The following is a 19,699-nucleotide window of genomic DNA, read 5'->3' as shown; positions in this document are numbered from 1 at the left end:
AGATGAACAATATAAAAATTTTCTGTCGTACACTCTATTCTATTAATTCTGTTTATTTATTTTTTGGATTTAATAGCATAAAAATGCCACAATATATAAACTTTTAAATAAAGTTAAAATTTGTAGGAGTTTATATTTATAAAATATAATTTGAAGTATAAAATAAAATAAAAATGGAAAAGATTTTTGACTTGGTGAGGAGAGATAAATATCGAAGAGAAAACAAACAAAAAAGTCCTCTTCCATTCCTCCTCCCCCCAACAGTGTAATTCTAAAGCCCCCTTTTTATAAACCTTCATTCCCAAGCTCTCTCTCTCTCTTCTATCTTTAAAATAAAATTAAAAAAAAAAAAAAAAACTCTCTATCTCATATACATATAGAATTTCATTTTCAGTCTCTGTCAAAGCCAACCGATCCAAACTCCCTGAACCTCTCATCTCTCTCTCTCTCCCTCTCAGTGTAAATAATGCCATAAACGCCTATTGAATTCCAAGTCTGAGATCAGAGACTGGAACTGAGTGCGCGCAGAGTGCGAGCGGAGTTGAAATTCAAAAGGAATTGTGTTTTTTGGTTGTAGTGACTGTGTTTGAATGGGGGCCGTGCCGTCAACGCCTCGCGGCAGCGATAGCAGCCAGCGTCCGCCAGACACGGCGGAGTACCTCATCGGAACCTTCGTCGCCGAGAAATCCTTCCCTATCTCCTCCGATTTCTGGAACAAACTCCTCCAGCTCCCTCTCAATCTTCACTGGCCCTCTCACCGTGTTAACCACGCTTGCCAACTCTTCGGTCTGTCTCCTTTTCTTCTCTTCAATTTTGCTTTCATAGCGTTTACGTATTCCTCAATTGTTTCTTTACTCTCACTGTTACCTAAGAATTTCATGCCTAATGTGTTAGCTAGCTATATATGACATTGTGTATTTGTGCGCTGTGGATCTGTGAATTAATGTGCTATTTTGATTTGTGTGTGTGTGTGTGTGTGTTTTTGGTAATCTGTGCAGCACAAAACAATTCATGCACAAGGCATCTTGCAAAGATTTTGATCCACCTCTCATGGTGTTTACAAGAGTGTATATCGACTTCTGATGCTTCCAATGATGCATATGACAAGGCTGTGAATGCCGTCTACATCTCCTCGGTTTTCTTAAAATACTTGATCGAAAATGCGAAAGACGACAACCTTGAGGAGGAGTTGTATTTGTCTCTAGATGAAAGCGAACCTATACCAAAGGATTTTGTCCTAGGTAATTGTTTTGTAATTCGCTCTTATCTTTTATTTATTAGTTATTATGTAATTGCTAGTGTTAAAAGTGACCTTATAAGAATTAGCTTATGAGAATTCAGTGAGGGGGAGTATTGTTCTTTTGATCCTAGTTGGTTGGTAGTTAAGTTGTTTGTATATTAATATTATATTGTCAATTCCCAACTCTTCACTTGCATGCTGATATTGTACACTTTGTTCACAAAGACCTCACAGTTTTGTTTAGGGAGAAGGCCTCATGCCAATTAGAGTTCAAGGCCCCTCCAGATAAGGCTTAGGACCTCCCCCTACCTAGGCAATGTGGTCAAGATTTGGTTCTCCCTCACCTCATCCCACTTAAGAGGTCTTTTGGGTCCCCACGATCTACCCCCTTAAAAGGCAAGACGTCTCTGTGTGGGACCTACCCACCATTCCATCTCATAGGCGTCTGCTCTGATACCATAGTCACTCCAACTCTTCATTGGCATAATATTGTCCGCTTTGGTTACAAAGACTTCAGCTTTGTTTCTCCCTTGAGGCTTGGTGTCACAAGGGGGAAACAAAACCGTGAGTTCATTGTGAACAAAGTGGACAATATCATGCCTATGTAGAGTTGGGGTGTGATATATATATATATATATATATATATATATATATATATATATATATAATTATATATCCTTATCTAAGGTGGGGAGTGTGTACAAGATCTTGGCTAAGGTCTTGGCAAATCGCTTGAGAGTGGTTTTAGATCAGTTGATTTCTGAGAATCAGAACAGCTTTGTGGGTGGGAGACAAATCCTTGACTCGGTTCTCATTGCGAATGAGTGTGTGGATAGTCGTGGGAAGAGTAGGGTTCCTGGAGTCATTTGTAAGCTCGATATGGAGAAAGCCTACGACCATGTGAATTGGGAGGCTTTGTTGTATTTGCTGAATAGGATGGGTTTTGGAGCGAAGTGGTGTAAGTGGATACGTTCTTGTATATCCACTGTTTAGTTCTCTGTTTTGGTTAATGGGTCCCCAGCTGACTTCTTTGGTAGTTCTAGGGGTTTAAGACAAGGAGATCCGCTATCTCCTATGTTGTTTTTGATCTTGATGGAGGTGCTTAGTAGGATGTTAAGGAGAATGGAGGGAGCTGGCTTGATTCGTGGTTTTAATCTTGGGGGCAGGAGGAATGGTGGGGAACGTGTTTCACATCTCTTATTTGCAGATGATACTATCCTCTTTTGTGATGCGGATGTGGAGCAAATTCTTCACATTCGGTTGTTGCTCCTTAGTTTTCAGGCGGTAACGGGTTTGAAGGTCAATGTGCATAAGAGCGAAATGGTTCCTATAGGGGAGGTTGGGGATGTGCATGCTCTGGCTGATATCTTGGGCTGTAGAGTTGGTTCTTTACCTATGTTGTATCTTGGCATGCCGCTGGGGGCTCCTCACAATTCCCCTTTAATTTGGAATACAATTTTGGAAAATACTAAGCGGAAATTATCTGGGTGGAAGAAGTTGTATTTGTCTAAGGGGGGTCGTTTGATGCTTCTCAAGAGTACGCTTTCTAGTCTTCCGACCTACTTTCTTTCGTTATTCACTATTCCTACTCATGTGGCTAATAAAATTGAAAAGTTGCAAAGGGATTTCCTTTGGGGAGAGAGTAAAATTCATTTGGTTGGTTGGGACAAAGTTTGTGCGCCTATAGCCAATGGTGGCTTAGGGATTAGGAAACTCACTACCTTTAATAAGGCTTTGTTGGGAAAATGGTTGTGGCGGTTTGGAAAGGAAGAGGGTCGGCTATGGAGGCGGGTTGTAGCTTCAAAATATGGGGAAGATTGGGGGGGATGGACCTCAAAACTTGGTAGGGGAGCTCACGGGTGTGGTTTGTGGAGAAGTATCCGCATGGGTTGGGAGGACTTCAGCAAAAATTGTCATTTTGTGGTTGGATTGGGGAACAGGGTGAGGTTTTGGCAGGATGGGTGGCATGGGGATCAACCTTTTCAACTGGCTTTTCCAAGGTTGTTTGGCATCGCCATTGTGAAGGAGGCTTCTGTTGAAGCTTCTTTGCAAAGGCAGGGGGCGGAGGATAGAAGAGTTTGGAATGTTCGGTTTAGTAGATTTTTTAATGATTGGGAGATGGATGAAGGGCTGCGGTTTCTTCGTATGTTGGGTGCTATAACCCCTCCTATGGATGTTGGAGATCGAATGAGATGGAAATTGAAGTCTAATGGAGCTTTTGACATCCGATCGTACTACAACAAATTGAGAAATTCTCCTTCTACTATCTTTCCTTGGAAAGCTATTTGGAGAGTAAAGGCCCCAAGGCGAGTTTCTTTTTTTGTTTGGTGTGTAGCTTGGAATAAGATTCTAACGGGAGACAATCTGAGATTGAGGAGATTGGATTTTGTGGATTGGTGCATTATGTGCCGTCATAGTGGAGAGACGGTAGATCACCTTCTCCTTCATTGTGAAATGGCCTACCGGTTATGGAGCTTTGTTTTCCTAACTTTTGGCTAGGCCTGGGTTATGCCTAGATCGATTCCTGAAATGCTCTTTGGTTGGTGGAATTGGTTGGGGAAGCATTCTTCTCAGATCTGGAATTTAGTCCCGCTTTGCATCCTTTGGTGTATTTGGAAGGAGCGTAACCGGAGGACTTTTGAGGATTTGGATAGCTCTAGGGAACAGTTGCTTGTTTTTTTTAGTGGGACTCTCTTTGATTGGTCGCGCGCGTGGGGACTCACGTCTAGTGACTCCCTTCCTTCTTTTCTTTGCTCCCTTTTCCTTTTCTAATTTTCTTGTTGTCTTTGTTTCTCTTTGTTTTCTTTTTCTTGTAGCTCCTCGGTTGCTCTGTGTTTTTTTCAGGCATAGAGTAACCCTTCGTATATATATCATTCTTACTTATCAAAAAAAAATATATCCTTATCTATTTTGGTGGCAGAGAGAGAGATAGAAATTTTCGTTCTCAATTTCAGTGTGCTGTGGCCTAAAGAATAGCCTTCCCAAGAAGAATAGTTGGCCGTGTGACATCATAGTGTTTTCTTTTTGAGTCTCATTTGTTTTCCTTTTTTGGGGTTTTGAAATGTCATTGGGGGATTTTAGTGAGCTGGAGTGGCAAATTGTTGAAAAAAAGAAGAAGCTGCTTTTCTATTCCTTTCCTCTGGGTTTGATGGCTATAATTTTCAGCCCTTGACAAAGAAGCAAAAAAGGACCTCAAGTCTAATGAATGTTTGAAGGAAACTTTGGACTGTGACGACCTTACTACATGATTGATCTTGGTTTACTTGAACATATCCTGTCATTTGGGTTGGTGCTTTCCTAGCTTTTTTTGGTGATTGGCACGTCTTCTGGATAGGTTTTGGTTTGAGCCTTATCTGTGTAGTTTAGCTGCTTTTTTGTTGGCTATGTTTTTAGCTCTCAGAAAAAAAGCATTATCAGCCTCACATGTGTTTTTTATATGCAGATGAAAACATTGAGAATCTGGTTATGCATAGTATGCTTAGCTTTATCAGCTCAGTGGATGTGAGGTACATGTTAGGCCTCTCTTCTGGTTTGTGATTGTTGATTATATATTCTTTGTTACTTTTTGCTTCTTTTTACTCTTTGTTCACTATCGTGAACCCTATGTATTTTTCCTGCAATTCCACTTTCAATAATACTTTTTCTTACCTATTAAAAAAAAGATAATATATTCTTTGTTACCCTGATTATTTGATTATTTTTCGCAAGTCCCAAGACTTACCTCCTACATTTGGAGCTGCTTAATTTCATGCTGATTGCAATGTCGACTCAGCTTCTTTGTGGGCCATCTCCAGGACCAAAAGATGTTAACCCATTCATTGACGCAGCAATGGTTCAGGTTGCAAGATTAAACTTTGGCTTTATGAGTTCACTTCAAATCTTCAGATCTTTTAAATTTGTTGTTAGTGTCTTAGATTGCCACTGCAATTTTCAGGAAAGCTCTTTGGTTAGTTTGGTTGTGCGGAAACTGCTGCTCAATTACATCACACGACCTGGTGTCCCTTTAGGAAGTGCATCTTATTCCATATTTTCTGAAGGAAGTCAACCTAGTGTTCTGCAAAGAGTTGGTTCTGCAGCTGGTATGTCAGCTTGTATTCTATCTATTTTGCTCCTATGTGCTTTCACTGGGTGTGTTATTGGTAATAGATGAAATTGCATTATCTTATATGCTTTGCGATCCATCAGTTGTCCTTAGGATTCACATCTTATGCTTTAGATTGTTATTAAGCTCTTTTCAGAAGTGCAAGATAGCTTTTTGACAATGCTCAACTTACATAATTTACTGAAGCTTCTGTGGATGTTGTATTCTTTTTCCCTGCAGCAAATATTGTCTTGTTGCCATTCAGTTATTTGGTCAGTTCAAGTGGTGGAGGCTCAAGAAATCCACTGTCAGACTGCAGTCTCCTTGTGCTTCTTGTTCTCATTCATTTTCATAAATGTGTTGTGAACAATGAGTCCATGACAGATAGAAGTATTGATAGTGCTACTTCAGATTCTCTTCTAAAAGAAAATACATATTTTTCTGACAACCCTTACTGCAAGGCCTTGCAAAATGCAACAGATTTTGAATGTAAGATGCTACCTCTCATTATTATTATTTTTTTGAATGCCAAGGTTGGCGTTGGTAAATCAGTGCCCTGCTTGCAGTTGACCGTATTGATGTTGAGGGGAATGCACATAGTGGTCCGCTTGTGAGGTTACCTTTTGCTGCTCTGTTCGATACACTTGGCATGTGAGTATGAATTTTTCGTTCTGTATCAGTATTTAAAGCTTACACTTATTACTTAAGTTATTTGATCATGTGAGGGCACATTGATTCTACTCTCTAGGATTTATTTTTGGGTTGAAATTGGATGCAAGCTTTGCTATTTAAGTTTCACTTGTTTTCTATATGTTAAGATTTAGATGATATAGCATGCAGTATGATAAAAAGGGCACATTCTTACATTTGAATGTAGTGTACTGTGATGCACCTATCATTTAGGCTGATCAGCTGAGTATATTTGACTAAATTAGATCAATTTCCTTTGTTTTCTTTATTAGTACCAATTACTAAATGAATTTTTAATTATATTTTACCCTGTGCAATATGTCTGCCAATCTATTTGATTTATCTTTTATGCTTAGCAATTAGCGATGTAGTTCAGCATTCTTCTTGGTTTTAGTAATCATCCCTATCTTATTAGTATTTAAGCTCTTTTACATCCTTGTTTTCCTGCATCTAGGGGGTCAAAATTTTAGGTATGAGTAATTTTTATAGGGTCAAAGCCAAACATATGAGATCCAGGGTTCAGGAAGGAACTAGGATTTCTTCTTTGGGCCAAAGAATAAACCAAAAAAAATTCACTATTCAAGAATGAGAAACAGATTAAGATTAAAATCTAAATTAATACGTGAAAAACAAAACCATTATTATTAACTAAATACAACAAAAGAAAAGACAAAAATTTTTACCAATACATTTAATCATGTTGATCAACATGCTAATCCCATATTTGTGGACAAAATCTGGGATCATGCTTCAACAAACTAATATCAATCTCATTGATTTCAGTTTTTTGAGATTTTTTATGAAGATTGTTTTAGAAATTGGGATATCAATTTTAGAGGTTGCCAATGCTTCATCAGCAACATTGACTTCTGTGTTACTTTCATTTTTTATTTTGATTTGAAAATGTCAAATATCGTAGTTGGCTTTGCCATAATTTACAAATGAAATAAAAGTCATATTAATGGAAAATTATTAGGTTCTCCTAGAGTACAGCGACATGGTGCTCCCTCCTCTCATGTTCATAGTGGATTCTACCATGAATTTAATTAGTTTGATCGACCATGAATGTGAGAGGAGAGAGCATCATTTCACTGTATTATGAGAGTAGGAATAATTAATCCATATTAACTATCTAGTTAACATTCAATATCCTTTTTAGTAAAAAGCCAATTAGTATTTCCATGTAAAAAAAAAATGAAGAAACACCCAAACACAATCAAAACAACATTATAACATAGATATTGAGACAGTTTTATGTCCAATATTCTTTTAAGTAAAAAGCCAAGAGCCTTGTAACTCAATTAGCAACTTCTAACGTTTCTAACGGAAATGTTTAGGGTTCAAATCCCTACTTCTAACTATTGAATTATCAAAAATATCCTTTTAAGTAAAAAAACCAATTCGTATTACCTTGTAAAAATAATAAAAAACAACCTAGCACCCAGACAAAATAACATACATAGATATTGAGACAATTTTATGTACAATTATTGAAAATTCGAAACTAGTCAAGCTCAGCCTTTTGTTCTATAATATATCCAATATTCTTCTAACTAAACAACAAAAAATCTTGTTTAATTTATCAGCATCTAGAAGGGTAAACTATGTTCTTTATTTTTTTTTTACTTGGCTGCTCTTACTGCTAGTAGTCACTTGATATATTGTGGCCATAACAATGAAGCTCAAATTATTTGGTACTTGCCAATGAGCTCTAGTTCAATTGCTACCTCCTTCGCTGATAAGTTCTAGGTGGAGGGTGAGGTTTTGGAATCAAGATTCACTAGGTGTGTGTAGCTTACCAATAAAAAAAAATTGATTTAGTAGTTACTGGATGAAATTTTTTTTTTTGTATTATTGTAAGGAAAAAAGTGTCATAACTTGTAGAGATAAGAATTTTGTTGTATGTGTTGTAATGAGTTACACGTTTCACTAAATTTTGGTAGCTCCTAAAGAGTCATATTGGCTCCCCCCCCCCCCCCCCCCCCGCCCCCTCCTAATTGACTGAATGTATAATGATGATAATCTTCTCTCTATCTCTATAATAATTTAGCTCCCCTGCATCACCCTCCTTCCTTTTTCCTTTCGGTGCAGGTGCTTGGCTGATGAGTCTGCTGTCCTGTTGCTTTATTCATTGCTGCAGGGAAACTCTAACTTTTTGGAGTATGTTTTGGTGCGAACTGATTTGGATACATTGGTATGAAGCAGCAGCTTATGTTTTTTCTTTTAAGTCATAATGAAATAAAGAATGCCATATATCTATTGTATATAATTGATGCAAAATCTTCTTGTAAAAATAGTTTTGTGACTTTGAATTTCTTGAAACATCAATTTAAGATTTACCATATGTGTAATTTTCTCATCATTGAGCATAATTAATTTCTTAAATTGTTTTTAATCAAGCAAGCTGGTGCATATTAACTACCAATGTGGCATAGCTGCACCACAACCCAATTCTGATCTGTGTTTTTGCTATGAAATTAACAGTTGATGCCCATTTTGGAAGCTTTATATAATGCTCCTAGGAGGTCAGCTAATCAAATCTACATGTTGCTGATTATACTTCTGATACTAAGCCAGGATTCTTCCTTCAATGCAAGCATTCATAAGATGGTAAGAATCACATTTGTTTGCCGTTTGAATTTTACATTAAGATTGTATTTGACATAGATTGTGCGGACAGATACTGCCTGGTGTTCCATGGTACAAAGAACGCCTCCTTCATCAGACATCTCTTGGTTCCCTGATGGTCATTATTCTCATAAGGACTGTGCAATATAATCTGTCTAAGTTACGGGTATGACTTCATTGAACCATCTTAATTTTCTGCATATGTTCTACATTTATGGTTACTTTGTTGAAATTTTTATGCAAAAGTGCTATAGCATGCTGCATATCTAACTTGAAAATTGATGATGCCAACAATGATAAATTTCTTTTATAAAAATTTCCACCATTTAAAGCCTCAGCTCTTCTGATGAAATTTAATTTCTTTATTGTGAAAATGTAATATATCAACAGCCCATTCCACCCAACCTACCTTTATTGGTCAATGGTCTTTAAACCAAACACCCACCCCTAAAAATAAGGGTTGATGGGTTCAGTACCTTAATGGTGTGTGTTTTTTTGTTTGACTTACCTTTTCTTAAGGGTAAAGGTGAAAATAAATAACCATTGATATATGTAAAGGTAAAGGTGAAAATAGATAACCACTGATATATGTCAGTTAATTGACAATTTGATATTTCACAAAAGTAGCTGAAAAAATAGCTTTTCATTGATGATTTTCTTATGAGCATTTTACATTAAGATTTTGTTGATACGCAGGATACCTACTTACTTTTAGCAAATTCTTACCGTTATCATTTTTAAATGCTTAAATGTACAGGATGTTTATCTCCACACAACTTGTTTGGCAACATTGGCAAACATGGCACCTCATGTCCACCGTTTAAGTGCATATGCATCACAGAGGCTGGTCAGCCTTTTCTTTATGCTCTCACGCAAGTAGGTCACCCATGTTCATTTTATTTTTTCCAACCTTTATATCTTGTTTCTTCATATTCATGCATAATGATCCTGTACTTGTTGCCCCTAATGTAACACTGTATTTAGGTATAACAAATTGGCAGAGCTAAGAGAGAACAAGGTGCAACTAGCCAAAAGCAACTCAATAGAAGGAAACAGTCTTTCAGACGATGTGGTCTGAAACACTTACAACTCACAAATTTTATGCTATTGGGATGGCACCCCTCTTTATGTTTTACATTTCTCTGCTAATTTAGATTGTTTTTGTTGCAGTCGACTGAGTTGCATATATACACCGACTTCCTGAGACTTGTTCTTGAAATTTTAAATGCAATTCTGTCATATGCCTTGCCACGGAATCCTGAGGTATCATCTTTTGGTTTAGAAAGGATTTAAGTGACATAGATTGTCTTCTATAATTTCTCATTAACGCCTTTCGTGTTTTCTGAATATCTATGAAATTGGGCAGGTTGTATATGCAATATTGCATAGGCAGGAGGTCTTTCAACCATTCAAGAATCATCCACGCTTCAATGAACTACTTGAAAACATTTATACTGTATGCTCCAGAGTCTTTAATATGAATTCATTTTTTTCTTTTGCTTAGCAATTCTGCAACTTGTTATAGGCAAGGTTAGGTGGCTGCTAAATTATCTGTAAGATTCTCTATATATCTGATTCATACTATGTGTCCTGTGTGTGTGTGACTTCTATGGTCTCTTTGGTCTTTTGTAGGTATTAGATTTTTTTAATAGTCGCATGGATGCCCAAAGAATGGATGGTGAATGGTCGGTAGAGAAAGTACTACAAGTCATTATTATTAACTGCCGATCTTGGCGGGGTGATGGGATGAAGGTAAAAGAAATGGAAAAAAATCATAAAATAAGTAGTCCACTATACATTGTGAATATTCTCTAGAGGATTAACATTCCCTTGTTTTCACTGTCTACTATTCTGATCTGTTAGATGTTTACGCAATTACGCTTCACTTATGAACAAGAGTCTCATCCTGAAGAGTTCTTTATTCCATACGTGTGGCAGCTAGTCTTATCCCGATGGTATTGTTCTTGCATTTTCTTTCTCCTCAAGTATTATTTTATAGAACTCTACTCAACCAAAGCCAATGCCCAAATAATTCGCATTAGCTGAATTGTCATGTTGGTTTTGAGCTTCTTAACCTTATTTGAATAATCATAACTGAGGTCATATCACATTGCTGATAAATTGAAGGTCACTTGCCTATTTTAATGATTTTTTTTCTCCATTTGTCTGTGATATGCAGTTCCTATATGTATTACTGATTTCTTTTTTTCTTTTTTTTTCTGATCCCCTATATTCAGTGGATTCAGCTTCAATTCAGGAGCCATAAATTTGTTTCCAATTGATCCACCTCTAGAAGTAAGTATGTGATACATTTTATGAAGAAGACGCTTGATCAATCATAGCTAATCTAATAAAATTCTTTCTTTTTTATGTGTTGGGTGAATGTATACATGTGTGTGTGTATGTAATATCATATTTTTAAGTTGTTACTTCTTAATATTATTTTGGACATGGGCAGGACACTCTTTCCCCTGATTGCACTCCAGCCCTCAAATTCACAGTCCACTTTTCAACAATCACTTTCTCCTTCTCACCCATTATGTATTTTTGGTTTTGTTTTCCTCTATTGCTTGAAATTGTGAACTTTCCAAGCTTCCGAAGGAAGGAGGGAGGGAGGGTCCAAATAGTACTTATTAATAAGATTGAGGCTGTTGAGTCACATGTTTATGGAGTTGTGGTTTGGTTGTGCACCCTTCTTAAATCAAGCTATTCAATTTCTGGTGAATTTCATGTAATACTGGTATAAGACCAAACAGATCTTTCTGATTCAAGGTGAAAAAAATACTAAAACATTAGTTGTCCAGAGATCATGCCTATAACTCATTTCATTACTCTTCTTTTCCATTATGGGGGCATTAAACTGCCACAAAAGATGTATTTCTTGCCAGTCATATCTGATAAAATGCTCTTTATCTCCTAACCTTTTATCTTTAGAAGCTTCAAGCATAAGTGTAAAGAATTTTTTTTTTCCCTCTTTTTTTCTGATGCAGCATTTGTACCAGTCGGCACTTGCCTCCAAAGCATGTACCTCAAGCTATTAGTTATTTCTGTGAAACTTGTTAAATTAGTTTAGTCCAGCCTTGCAGTTTTTAGTCATTAATTATTGAGGAGGCAATTGCATTTGCCTTTTCCTGATCCACTTTTATCAAGAAGCTCTAGAAATATGTTGTTTCAATTAGTTTATAGGCAGGGTAGTGTGATGCATTATGTTTTGGCTGGTATTAATTATGTCTAACTAGTTGTTGTTGTGATTTATTTTCTCTAATGTAAGCTAATTTATTTCCTTCATTAATCAAGTGACTATTATTTCCATAACACAATTCTTGGTTGCAGAAACAAGACACTGATGGAGGGGTAACCCATAAGCACCACAATGGTGATTTGAGCATGCATGGACTTCTCCTTGATCCATAATGGGTGCAGCGCATAATGTTACAACTGGAGAGATTCATGTTCTTGTTGCATATGTAAATATGTGAAAGAGTAAATGTATTCTTCTAATTCTTTCTGTTTATATGTTTGCTACACTGTAGAGTCCTTTCCACACATAAATTTGAAATATTCAATGTAATGAATAAGAGACGATGCTCAATTCCATTTTTATACCATAATTTTCCAAGAAAAACCACAACTTTACCATGTCCAGTAATTAATTTGGGTTGTCCTATATATAAGTGATGATATATGGTTAATGAGGCACAAGTTGGACAGTCATTTGACAACGTAATACAGCAACGACGAGAGTAGACAAACATATTTAGAGAGGACCGCTACTTTTGATAGACTCATTTGCATATAAGTTTCTATTCCTTTATAAAATTGAAATCTAATTTACTTAAAATAGATTACATGAGCCGCTTTCCAAATTTCATGGAAATTAAATATTTATTTACACAAGTTGGCTTGAGTTAGCACATCAAAAACCTAAATAAGCAGTCCACTCTTGACATACTCGGTAAAGGCTAGTGCAACTAAACCCAAAATGGCAAACCTCCCATTCCGCATCTGAGGTCATCAACTCATCTGACTTGGACTCCACACTGATTCCTTTAAACAAAGGAATTAGAGATGCAAGAGTGAGCACGATACTAGTTCCTAAGAACTAAGGTATGCCACCATTGGATATCTGGGCAAACACATCCTGGCCATTGGATAACTTCACTACTATTGCAGCAACAATGCTAATCATTGCTAGCCTACTGTTGATCCTCTCCGGTGCAGGCCCACTGAACGCCAACAATTCAGAGAAGTTTGTGCTAACTTATCAATCATAATGAAACACATGTAAAAAATTCATCTTAACTAATGTTATACACATAACCGTCAACAACATTTTTCATAACTATTGAAATAACTTGCTGTGCTTGGTGCTTAATAAAAGTAGGATCATTTAGTAGACCCAAGTAAGAATTATGTTACTTCCATATGAACAAGTCATGTTACTGGTTATAATTGTGTCTATAGTATTACTCTGAAAGTAAAAAATAAATAAACTTAAAAAAAAAAAAACAAAGTTTTTCACAAAATCAAGGTGACATAATTTAAGTTGTGCATAATTAAATTTGGATTGATAATAAATTTATGTGAAAGTAATTTTGCTCTAGTTATAATTTGCTGAGCAAGTTGTGAAAAAAATTAATGAATAATTTTGTGTGCTTAAACTAATTGGTAAAAAAATGGATCTTCAAGAAATATTGTTATTGTATATTTAGGGTTAATGAGCGAAAAAAAGAGATGAAGTATCTCCTGGATTAAGGGTAGTTACCTTGGGTGTTGGTTGAGGTGATGAAGTTGTCACAGACTCTGGTTGCTCTTTCTGCAAAGTGCAAAGATAAGAAATCGTATGGTCATGAACTTTACTTAGAAATGAATCAGCATATCATAATAATATGAATGTTAAATTTTTACATCAGACTTTGAGTTTTCCACAAAAAATAGGAATAAAAATATCATGATGCATAGATTTCATTACCTTTGCCATGCAACGCACTTGGATGCTAGCATATCTTGGCAAAAGTGGCACATAACTAGTGGGAATAATTAGAAACTGGTTTACCCTAGTAGACCTGTTTGAAACCAAACGGGTCAAAGGGCTTGCCAAGATGGATTGCATTGCAGATGAGGCTGCCATTATCAAAGAGCTTTTATATATAGGACTTACTAATAGGCTATGATTGATCAAGTAGGTAGTAGAAAATGAAGTAGTAAGTGGTTGCGGCATTTATGTTTGGTCTCGGAGTGATATATATATAGAGTGTTGGAGGAGCAAGCTTGTAGAGAAGTGGATATTTAAGACCCACGACTTGCATATTATGGCAGTGTCTAGTGTTTACTGCCCATCAAGATTGTTTTTTGTTACAATAGGCAGTGTACGTGTGTTTAGACTTTAGACTTTAGATACAGTGTGTTTTCAAAGAGGTCATTGGTTCACATGGGTTCACTTGTCCACACATGGTGGTGTCGGTACTTAAAGGACGTGGCACTTGGGCTCATCAGAATGAGTTTGCAGCCCACATGATTCGAGGTTTTCACTCGACTTTTGAAGGGACTATACCATTCCACATTTCTATGTTCTACTACTCACCTTTCACATTGTGCCACGGTTTTTAACTTTAATATCACTAGCAAAGTTTGATACGCAATTGATTTGGTTAGACAAGCAACTTTTTTGTTTGATAGGAAAAGCTGGTAAGAACTCATTGTTGTCCATTTCCTTTTTCTATTGATTGCATAACTCATAGTTCAAAATGCTAATGAATGGGCATTTCCTTTTACTATAATGTCGTCATTCCCAATTAGACTCGAATTTGACTGTTTCAGCCAATTTTGATTATAACGAGATATGTTACAATTTTTAATTTTTTTGATCAGGAGATATGTTATATATTTTGTGCATGGGGGAGTAGTGATTTGAATGTTATGGGTTATTTAAGCAAACACATTTTAGATTAAATTACTGTTTTGGTCTCTAAAATTTGCATGAAGTTTATTTTTCTTCACATAAGCTATTGAACCCGTTACAATTTTGTGGTAAATCAAAAGATGAGAGTCAAATCTTAACTCTATAATTTTAAAAGATTAGACTTGTAAGGACCAAAAACGCATAAAAACAACTTAGAGACTGCGCTGTTTCTTTATTCACTAAAGGTCCTCATACAATACATTTGGTAGAGAGGGTTCAACAACAAAAATCCCCCCCATTCGTAATGTCCTGACTCTTATTTATATCATTTGTTCCTTTCATCATGGCCTTACACCTCACAATCTACTATGCTTTTCCCTCTGACACCTGTCTGTCGGTAATGGAGCAGAGCTCTAACTTCGCGTTCAGCACTGTTCAGGTCATATCCACATTAATGCAACGGATTGAGTTGGTATCCTCCAATTAATGCGACCAGAATGGTTGTTGCCGGGCATTTAATGCAACCCTCTAAATTAGCCTGCCACCTTCGGATATTTGCAACCCTTATGTCAGCCGTGCCCATGCCACGTCATCTTCGGGCATCCCCAGGTAACTTCCCTTACTCCTTTACTTTATCTTGCTTAATGCATGTCGGCCTTCCTTTCCTCGGGTCTTCGGGTTCTTGGGTCCTCAGAACCTCACAAGACTCTTCACATGCACTCTTTTGTAAAAAAATAGAAAAATCTTTGTAAAATTTTCGTAAAGATGTTGAAAAATAGAGGATAGATAGATATCTATCCAATATCTAAAAATTGAAGCGTAGCATTTATTGTTACTACGCTCCTGTTAAGTCATATTCGTATAGTATTTTGGTCCACTTTAGTCCGTTCAGTCCACTTTGATGCCGCTTTGGGATGAGAGATTTGTATAGAAAGATAAATTGCTTCATTGACAATTATGTTACATTCTCAGTGTGATTTTGATAGATTCTTTATAAAATTATATTTTTCTTATGTTATTAAAATCTTGTATTTTTTTCTAATATAAGTGATAGATTTACTTATATCTGCTTCATTTTGAGGTCATTCAAGACATATAAAGGATGAACCATTTGCAAGGAGCACTAGAAAAAAATTCCACTACACATTGCATTATTTACAATATATCTAACCTTATATAATAATTAAATGTAAAATACATTATGTTCCTTTTAAAAAATCTTACGAAATTAAAACATTTTCAAATAACAGATAGAAATAGCTTAATTTAACAAGTCTTGAGTCTCAACATATATAAAACAACTTTTACAATGTCCAGCAGACTACGAAGCGTAATCAAAGATTCACATTGTTTACAATCTTTGCTTGAATCTCTCAAAACGATTAAAGGACCATACAACCATCAATAAAAGGGGCTAATGAGAAATTTCTTAGATTTGATATTTAGAAGCCAAATGATTAGGATTGTAATTGAACCAAGTAGTTCATAAATAAACTTGGGCTTGGCTCGATTAATTTGCTTATTCATGTTTGTTTGTTTAATAAACAAGCAAAGCTTAAGTAAAAAATTTGTTCATAAACAAGCTCATGAGCTATAAGACTTGGTATAAAACAAGTTGAGCGTAATTACCCATTACACATCTTAATAATTACGTGGCTAACATGAGACCACTACCTACTACCTTAATTTTTCCCTTCACTCTAAACTGACCAAGTACCACTTTAGACTTTAGTTACATTTTTTTTTTCTTTAAATTTAAGTAAGCCACGTATGGTCCTTCCTCATCAATCATCTAATGCAAAGTTATGAAACATGTTAGTCATTTCCCATTCATAATAGGACAAACAAATATTTTTCTAGTTCTTCACCATCTAATGTGGATGTAAAAATAATATTTTGAACAATTGTTGAAATTATAGACAAGGAAGATGAATGGATGGATTTTATTATGTAAAGTTGTAATTTAAACAATAGCTAATTATATGCGGAACTACAAGTATGATAAAATGAATATGCTATTTTTTAAAAATTTATTTTTGAAGATTTAAGCATTTGATAATGTAATTTTGTTAGATCTCAAGCTCAAAGCTTGACCCAAGCCAAACTCAAGTATTTTAGCTTTCCCACGAGTTTAAGCTCAAATATTATTTTAGGCTTGTTACAAGCTTGAGCAAAGCTTGAGCTTTTGACTTTTATTGGCGAACCAAGCTCAAACATACGCTACTCAGTACAGTTCAACTCGTCAGCCCTAAATGAAAACCTGTTTCCAATGTCTTCTATCAATGATAACCTATCTCGCAAGGCCGAAAATTCTAACATGGTTCGTGAGGCAATTTATTATGCAACAGCTACATAGAATACATATAGGAATGATTCTCACGCTTGTGAGGTCCATGCTCATATAAGAGAAGGACACTATCATGTATGCAGCCATTAAGTCCTTTTGTATTACATGGGTTGCACTTGTATTACTAAAAACAAGCCTATTACATATTACTGGTCCCAAAATGCCTAGAAAAATGTAATATAGTTATTTTATAAGAATATAATGTAAAATTAGTAAGTTAAATAGTGCATGTGTTATTTAAAAGTATTTTTTATTTTTATAAGTTTTATGTAATGGAACCTAAAATATATTTTGCATTAAAAATATATATAATTTAATAAAAAGATTTAAATTACATAATTATAATGTTGTTTTATATAAATGGAGAATATATTATTAAAATGATTTTTTTATAATAAAAAAATATTATAATCGATTGACTAATTTGAACATATCCAAATATATATTGTGAGGACAAAAGGTCCAGGGCATGTTCTTGGGCCTTGGGCCTGATACAAGGGTATTTACTTGTCCGAGAAGGGTTTGGTAGTAATAATAATATCAAACTTAAAGGCCAACGAGCAAACTATTGCGAGAGAGACTGGTTGAAATAGTCTGAGGAGGAGTGTCTCCTCGACTAAGTGAAGTGAAGGTCGTATGGTACGCCATGGTGAATAAAAGGATATTCTAGAAGGTCTTATGGATAAAGATATGTTTCACAAGATTACAGAAAGGAAGAACGGAGGGGAAATATCTTAGAGAAAGCTGCTACCACCGCATTAAAGGCTCTGCACTTACCTCTCTGACCGCATTAATGAGGAAGTGACATCTGAACAGTGGTGATTAGCCTTACAGCTATTGTTTGAAGACTCTAGGAGGGCAGTTGATGGGACAAGTATCTGGATTGGTGATCTGATTCATACGTGGAAGATGGAGAGAATGAGGAGGATAATATAAAAGGAAAAAAAAAAAAGGCATTCAAGGAGGGAGATCGGAGAAAAAAGGGAGAAAACACTATACACTACCATCCATAATTGTAATCCATCTTAAGAGGGAAAGATAATAAAAATCTTCCTCGGCTTGTGTCTGAGGAGAATTTCTGTTACATAAACAATTCATTGTATGTGATGTGGTAATTTAACTTATCATTTTTGTTATTCAACATCACTAGAACTTAGATTTCAAGTCCACTCTCTACAAATTTCATTATATTGGGCTTTTTGGGCCTATCCCCTTCCCACCGTTGAGTTTAGGTGCAAATCGTGACCTTACATATATACCCATATTCTATAAAACACAGGTAACATACCACATTAAGTTTAAATTATTATATAAGTTTAGAATTAGAGTTGTGGTGTACTTTTATGTTAGAATCTATTTTCCTCTCTCTTGTGTGTTTGTTTCTATAAAAAAAAAAGGTCTAGTATTGTAGCATTTTTTTTTCTTTCAAAATAAGTATTGTAGTGACACAATTTGCACCCAGACCTGACCGTGTGAAGGGTGCAGGCCCAAAAAACCTTATACAATGAAATTTGTAGAGCGTGGACTTAAAACCTAGATTTTATGGATATATGGATAACAAGTATGATGGGCTAGACTGCTAATACATGTACAATGAAATGATTATATGACAGAAACTCTTCTCGAACGTAAGCCAAAGATGACTTGTATTCCTCTTTCTTCTTTCAATAATAAATTATAGTTGAAGATAGTGTGTACAGTGTTTTTCTCTCCATTTTTTTGATTCTCTCCTTTTGAATACCTTTCTTTTCCTTTTATATCCTCTTCCTTCTTCCTACCATTTTCCACGTATGAACCAGATCACCAATCTAAATACTTGTCTCATCTACTGCCTTCTTGAAGTCCTCAAACAATAGCTGTAACACTGCTTGTCACTGTTCAGAGGTCATTTCTCCATTAATGCAGCCAGAGGGGTAGGTGCAAAGTCTTTAATGCGGTGGTAGCAACTTTTTCCTTGATATTTCTTATTCGTTCTCCCTCTCTATAGCTTAGTGGAACATAACTTCACCCAACAGATCTTCCAGAATTCATTTCCAAACATCATGATGCATCGTATGATCTTCACTTGACTTGGCCGAGAAAATGCCCCTCCTCGGACAATTCTCACCAACTTTCTAGCAATAACTTGCTTGTGGACTTCAAGGCTCTGCTCGAACATATTAGTACCTCTAAATCAGGCCTAAGACCCAAAAGTATATTTTGATCATTCTGCCACCACAATATAATGCCTATATCATTGAAGCTTGAACTTTAAGGTAATATTGTGAATGTTTATCATTTTTATTGCTTTTTTAGTACTCAAATTTCTAATTTTAATGCCTAAATGATTTGTTCTTTTTAATAAAAAAAAAACTAAAAATTTTGCTCTAAATAAAATAAATTTCATACTTTTCAACCCAATAAATAAGAAAAAGAATATTTTAAGCCCACAAAAAGAAGCAATTTAAGGCCTACTTAGTTAGAAATGGACCAAAGTAGATCAAATGGACTGAAGTAGACCACATTAGACCAAAGTAAAATAGCCTGAATGAACTGAATTGCTAAATTGACATGGCTTTGTAAAAACAACAAAGGCTAGGATTCAAGTGATCATTTCTTCGCTTCGCTTTTAAATGGTTGTAAATATTTACCACGAAAGGTTTGCAAGTATCATCTAAAATACAATCTTATTCACTGTGTTAAATAAATGTGAACCTTCGAGCTTAAATCTTTCCAATCTTTCCACACGCCATGGCAACGTCGAGAGTAGACAAATATAAGATCGAATTCAAAATGATCTTTCTGGCGAGGACCACTATTTTTGATAGACAC

General features: G+C 35.7%; 1 protein-coding gene and 1 pseudogene across 1 annotated transcript; one reads left to right on the top strand and one right to left on the bottom strand.

The window, feature by feature from the left end:
- Positions 1 to 259: 259 nt before the first annotated feature.
- Positions 260 to 12,292, top strand: LOC142625732 (uncharacterized). Its single transcript, XM_075799436.1, has 18 exons — positions 260 to 786; positions 999 to 1,241; positions 4,683 to 4,746; positions 4,949 to 5,078; positions 5,175 to 5,319; positions 5,562 to 5,810; positions 5,888 to 5,972; positions 8,103 to 8,205; positions 8,496 to 8,621; positions 8,692 to 8,805; positions 9,397 to 9,515; positions 9,624 to 9,711; positions 9,810 to 9,902; positions 10,006 to 10,095; positions 10,272 to 10,391; positions 10,503 to 10,594; positions 10,877 to 10,934; positions 11,973 to 12,292. The coding sequence occupies exons 1-18, from the start codon at positions 591 to 593 to the stop codon at positions 12,051 to 12,053; spliced, it is 2,196 nt and encodes a 731-aa protein (XP_075655551.1). The 5' UTR covers positions 260 to 590; the 3' UTR covers positions 12,054 to 12,292.
- A 150-nt stretch (positions 12,293 to 12,442) lies between these two features.
- Positions 12,443 to 13,962, bottom strand: LOC142624249 (early light-induced protein, chloroplastic-like; annotated as a pseudogene).
- Between the last annotated feature and the right edge of the window lie 5,737 nt (positions 13,963 to 19,699).

The sequence above is a fragment of the Castanea sativa genome, chromosome 2 (assembly GCF_040712315.1).
Source record: "Castanea sativa cultivar Marrone di Chiusa Pesio chromosome 2, ASM4071231v1".
NCBI lineage: Eukaryota > Viridiplantae > Streptophyta > Magnoliopsida > Fagales > Fagaceae > Castanea > Castanea sativa.
Note: the sequence above shows the minus strand (reverse complement) of the source record. Positions and strands in the feature narration are given on the sequence as shown.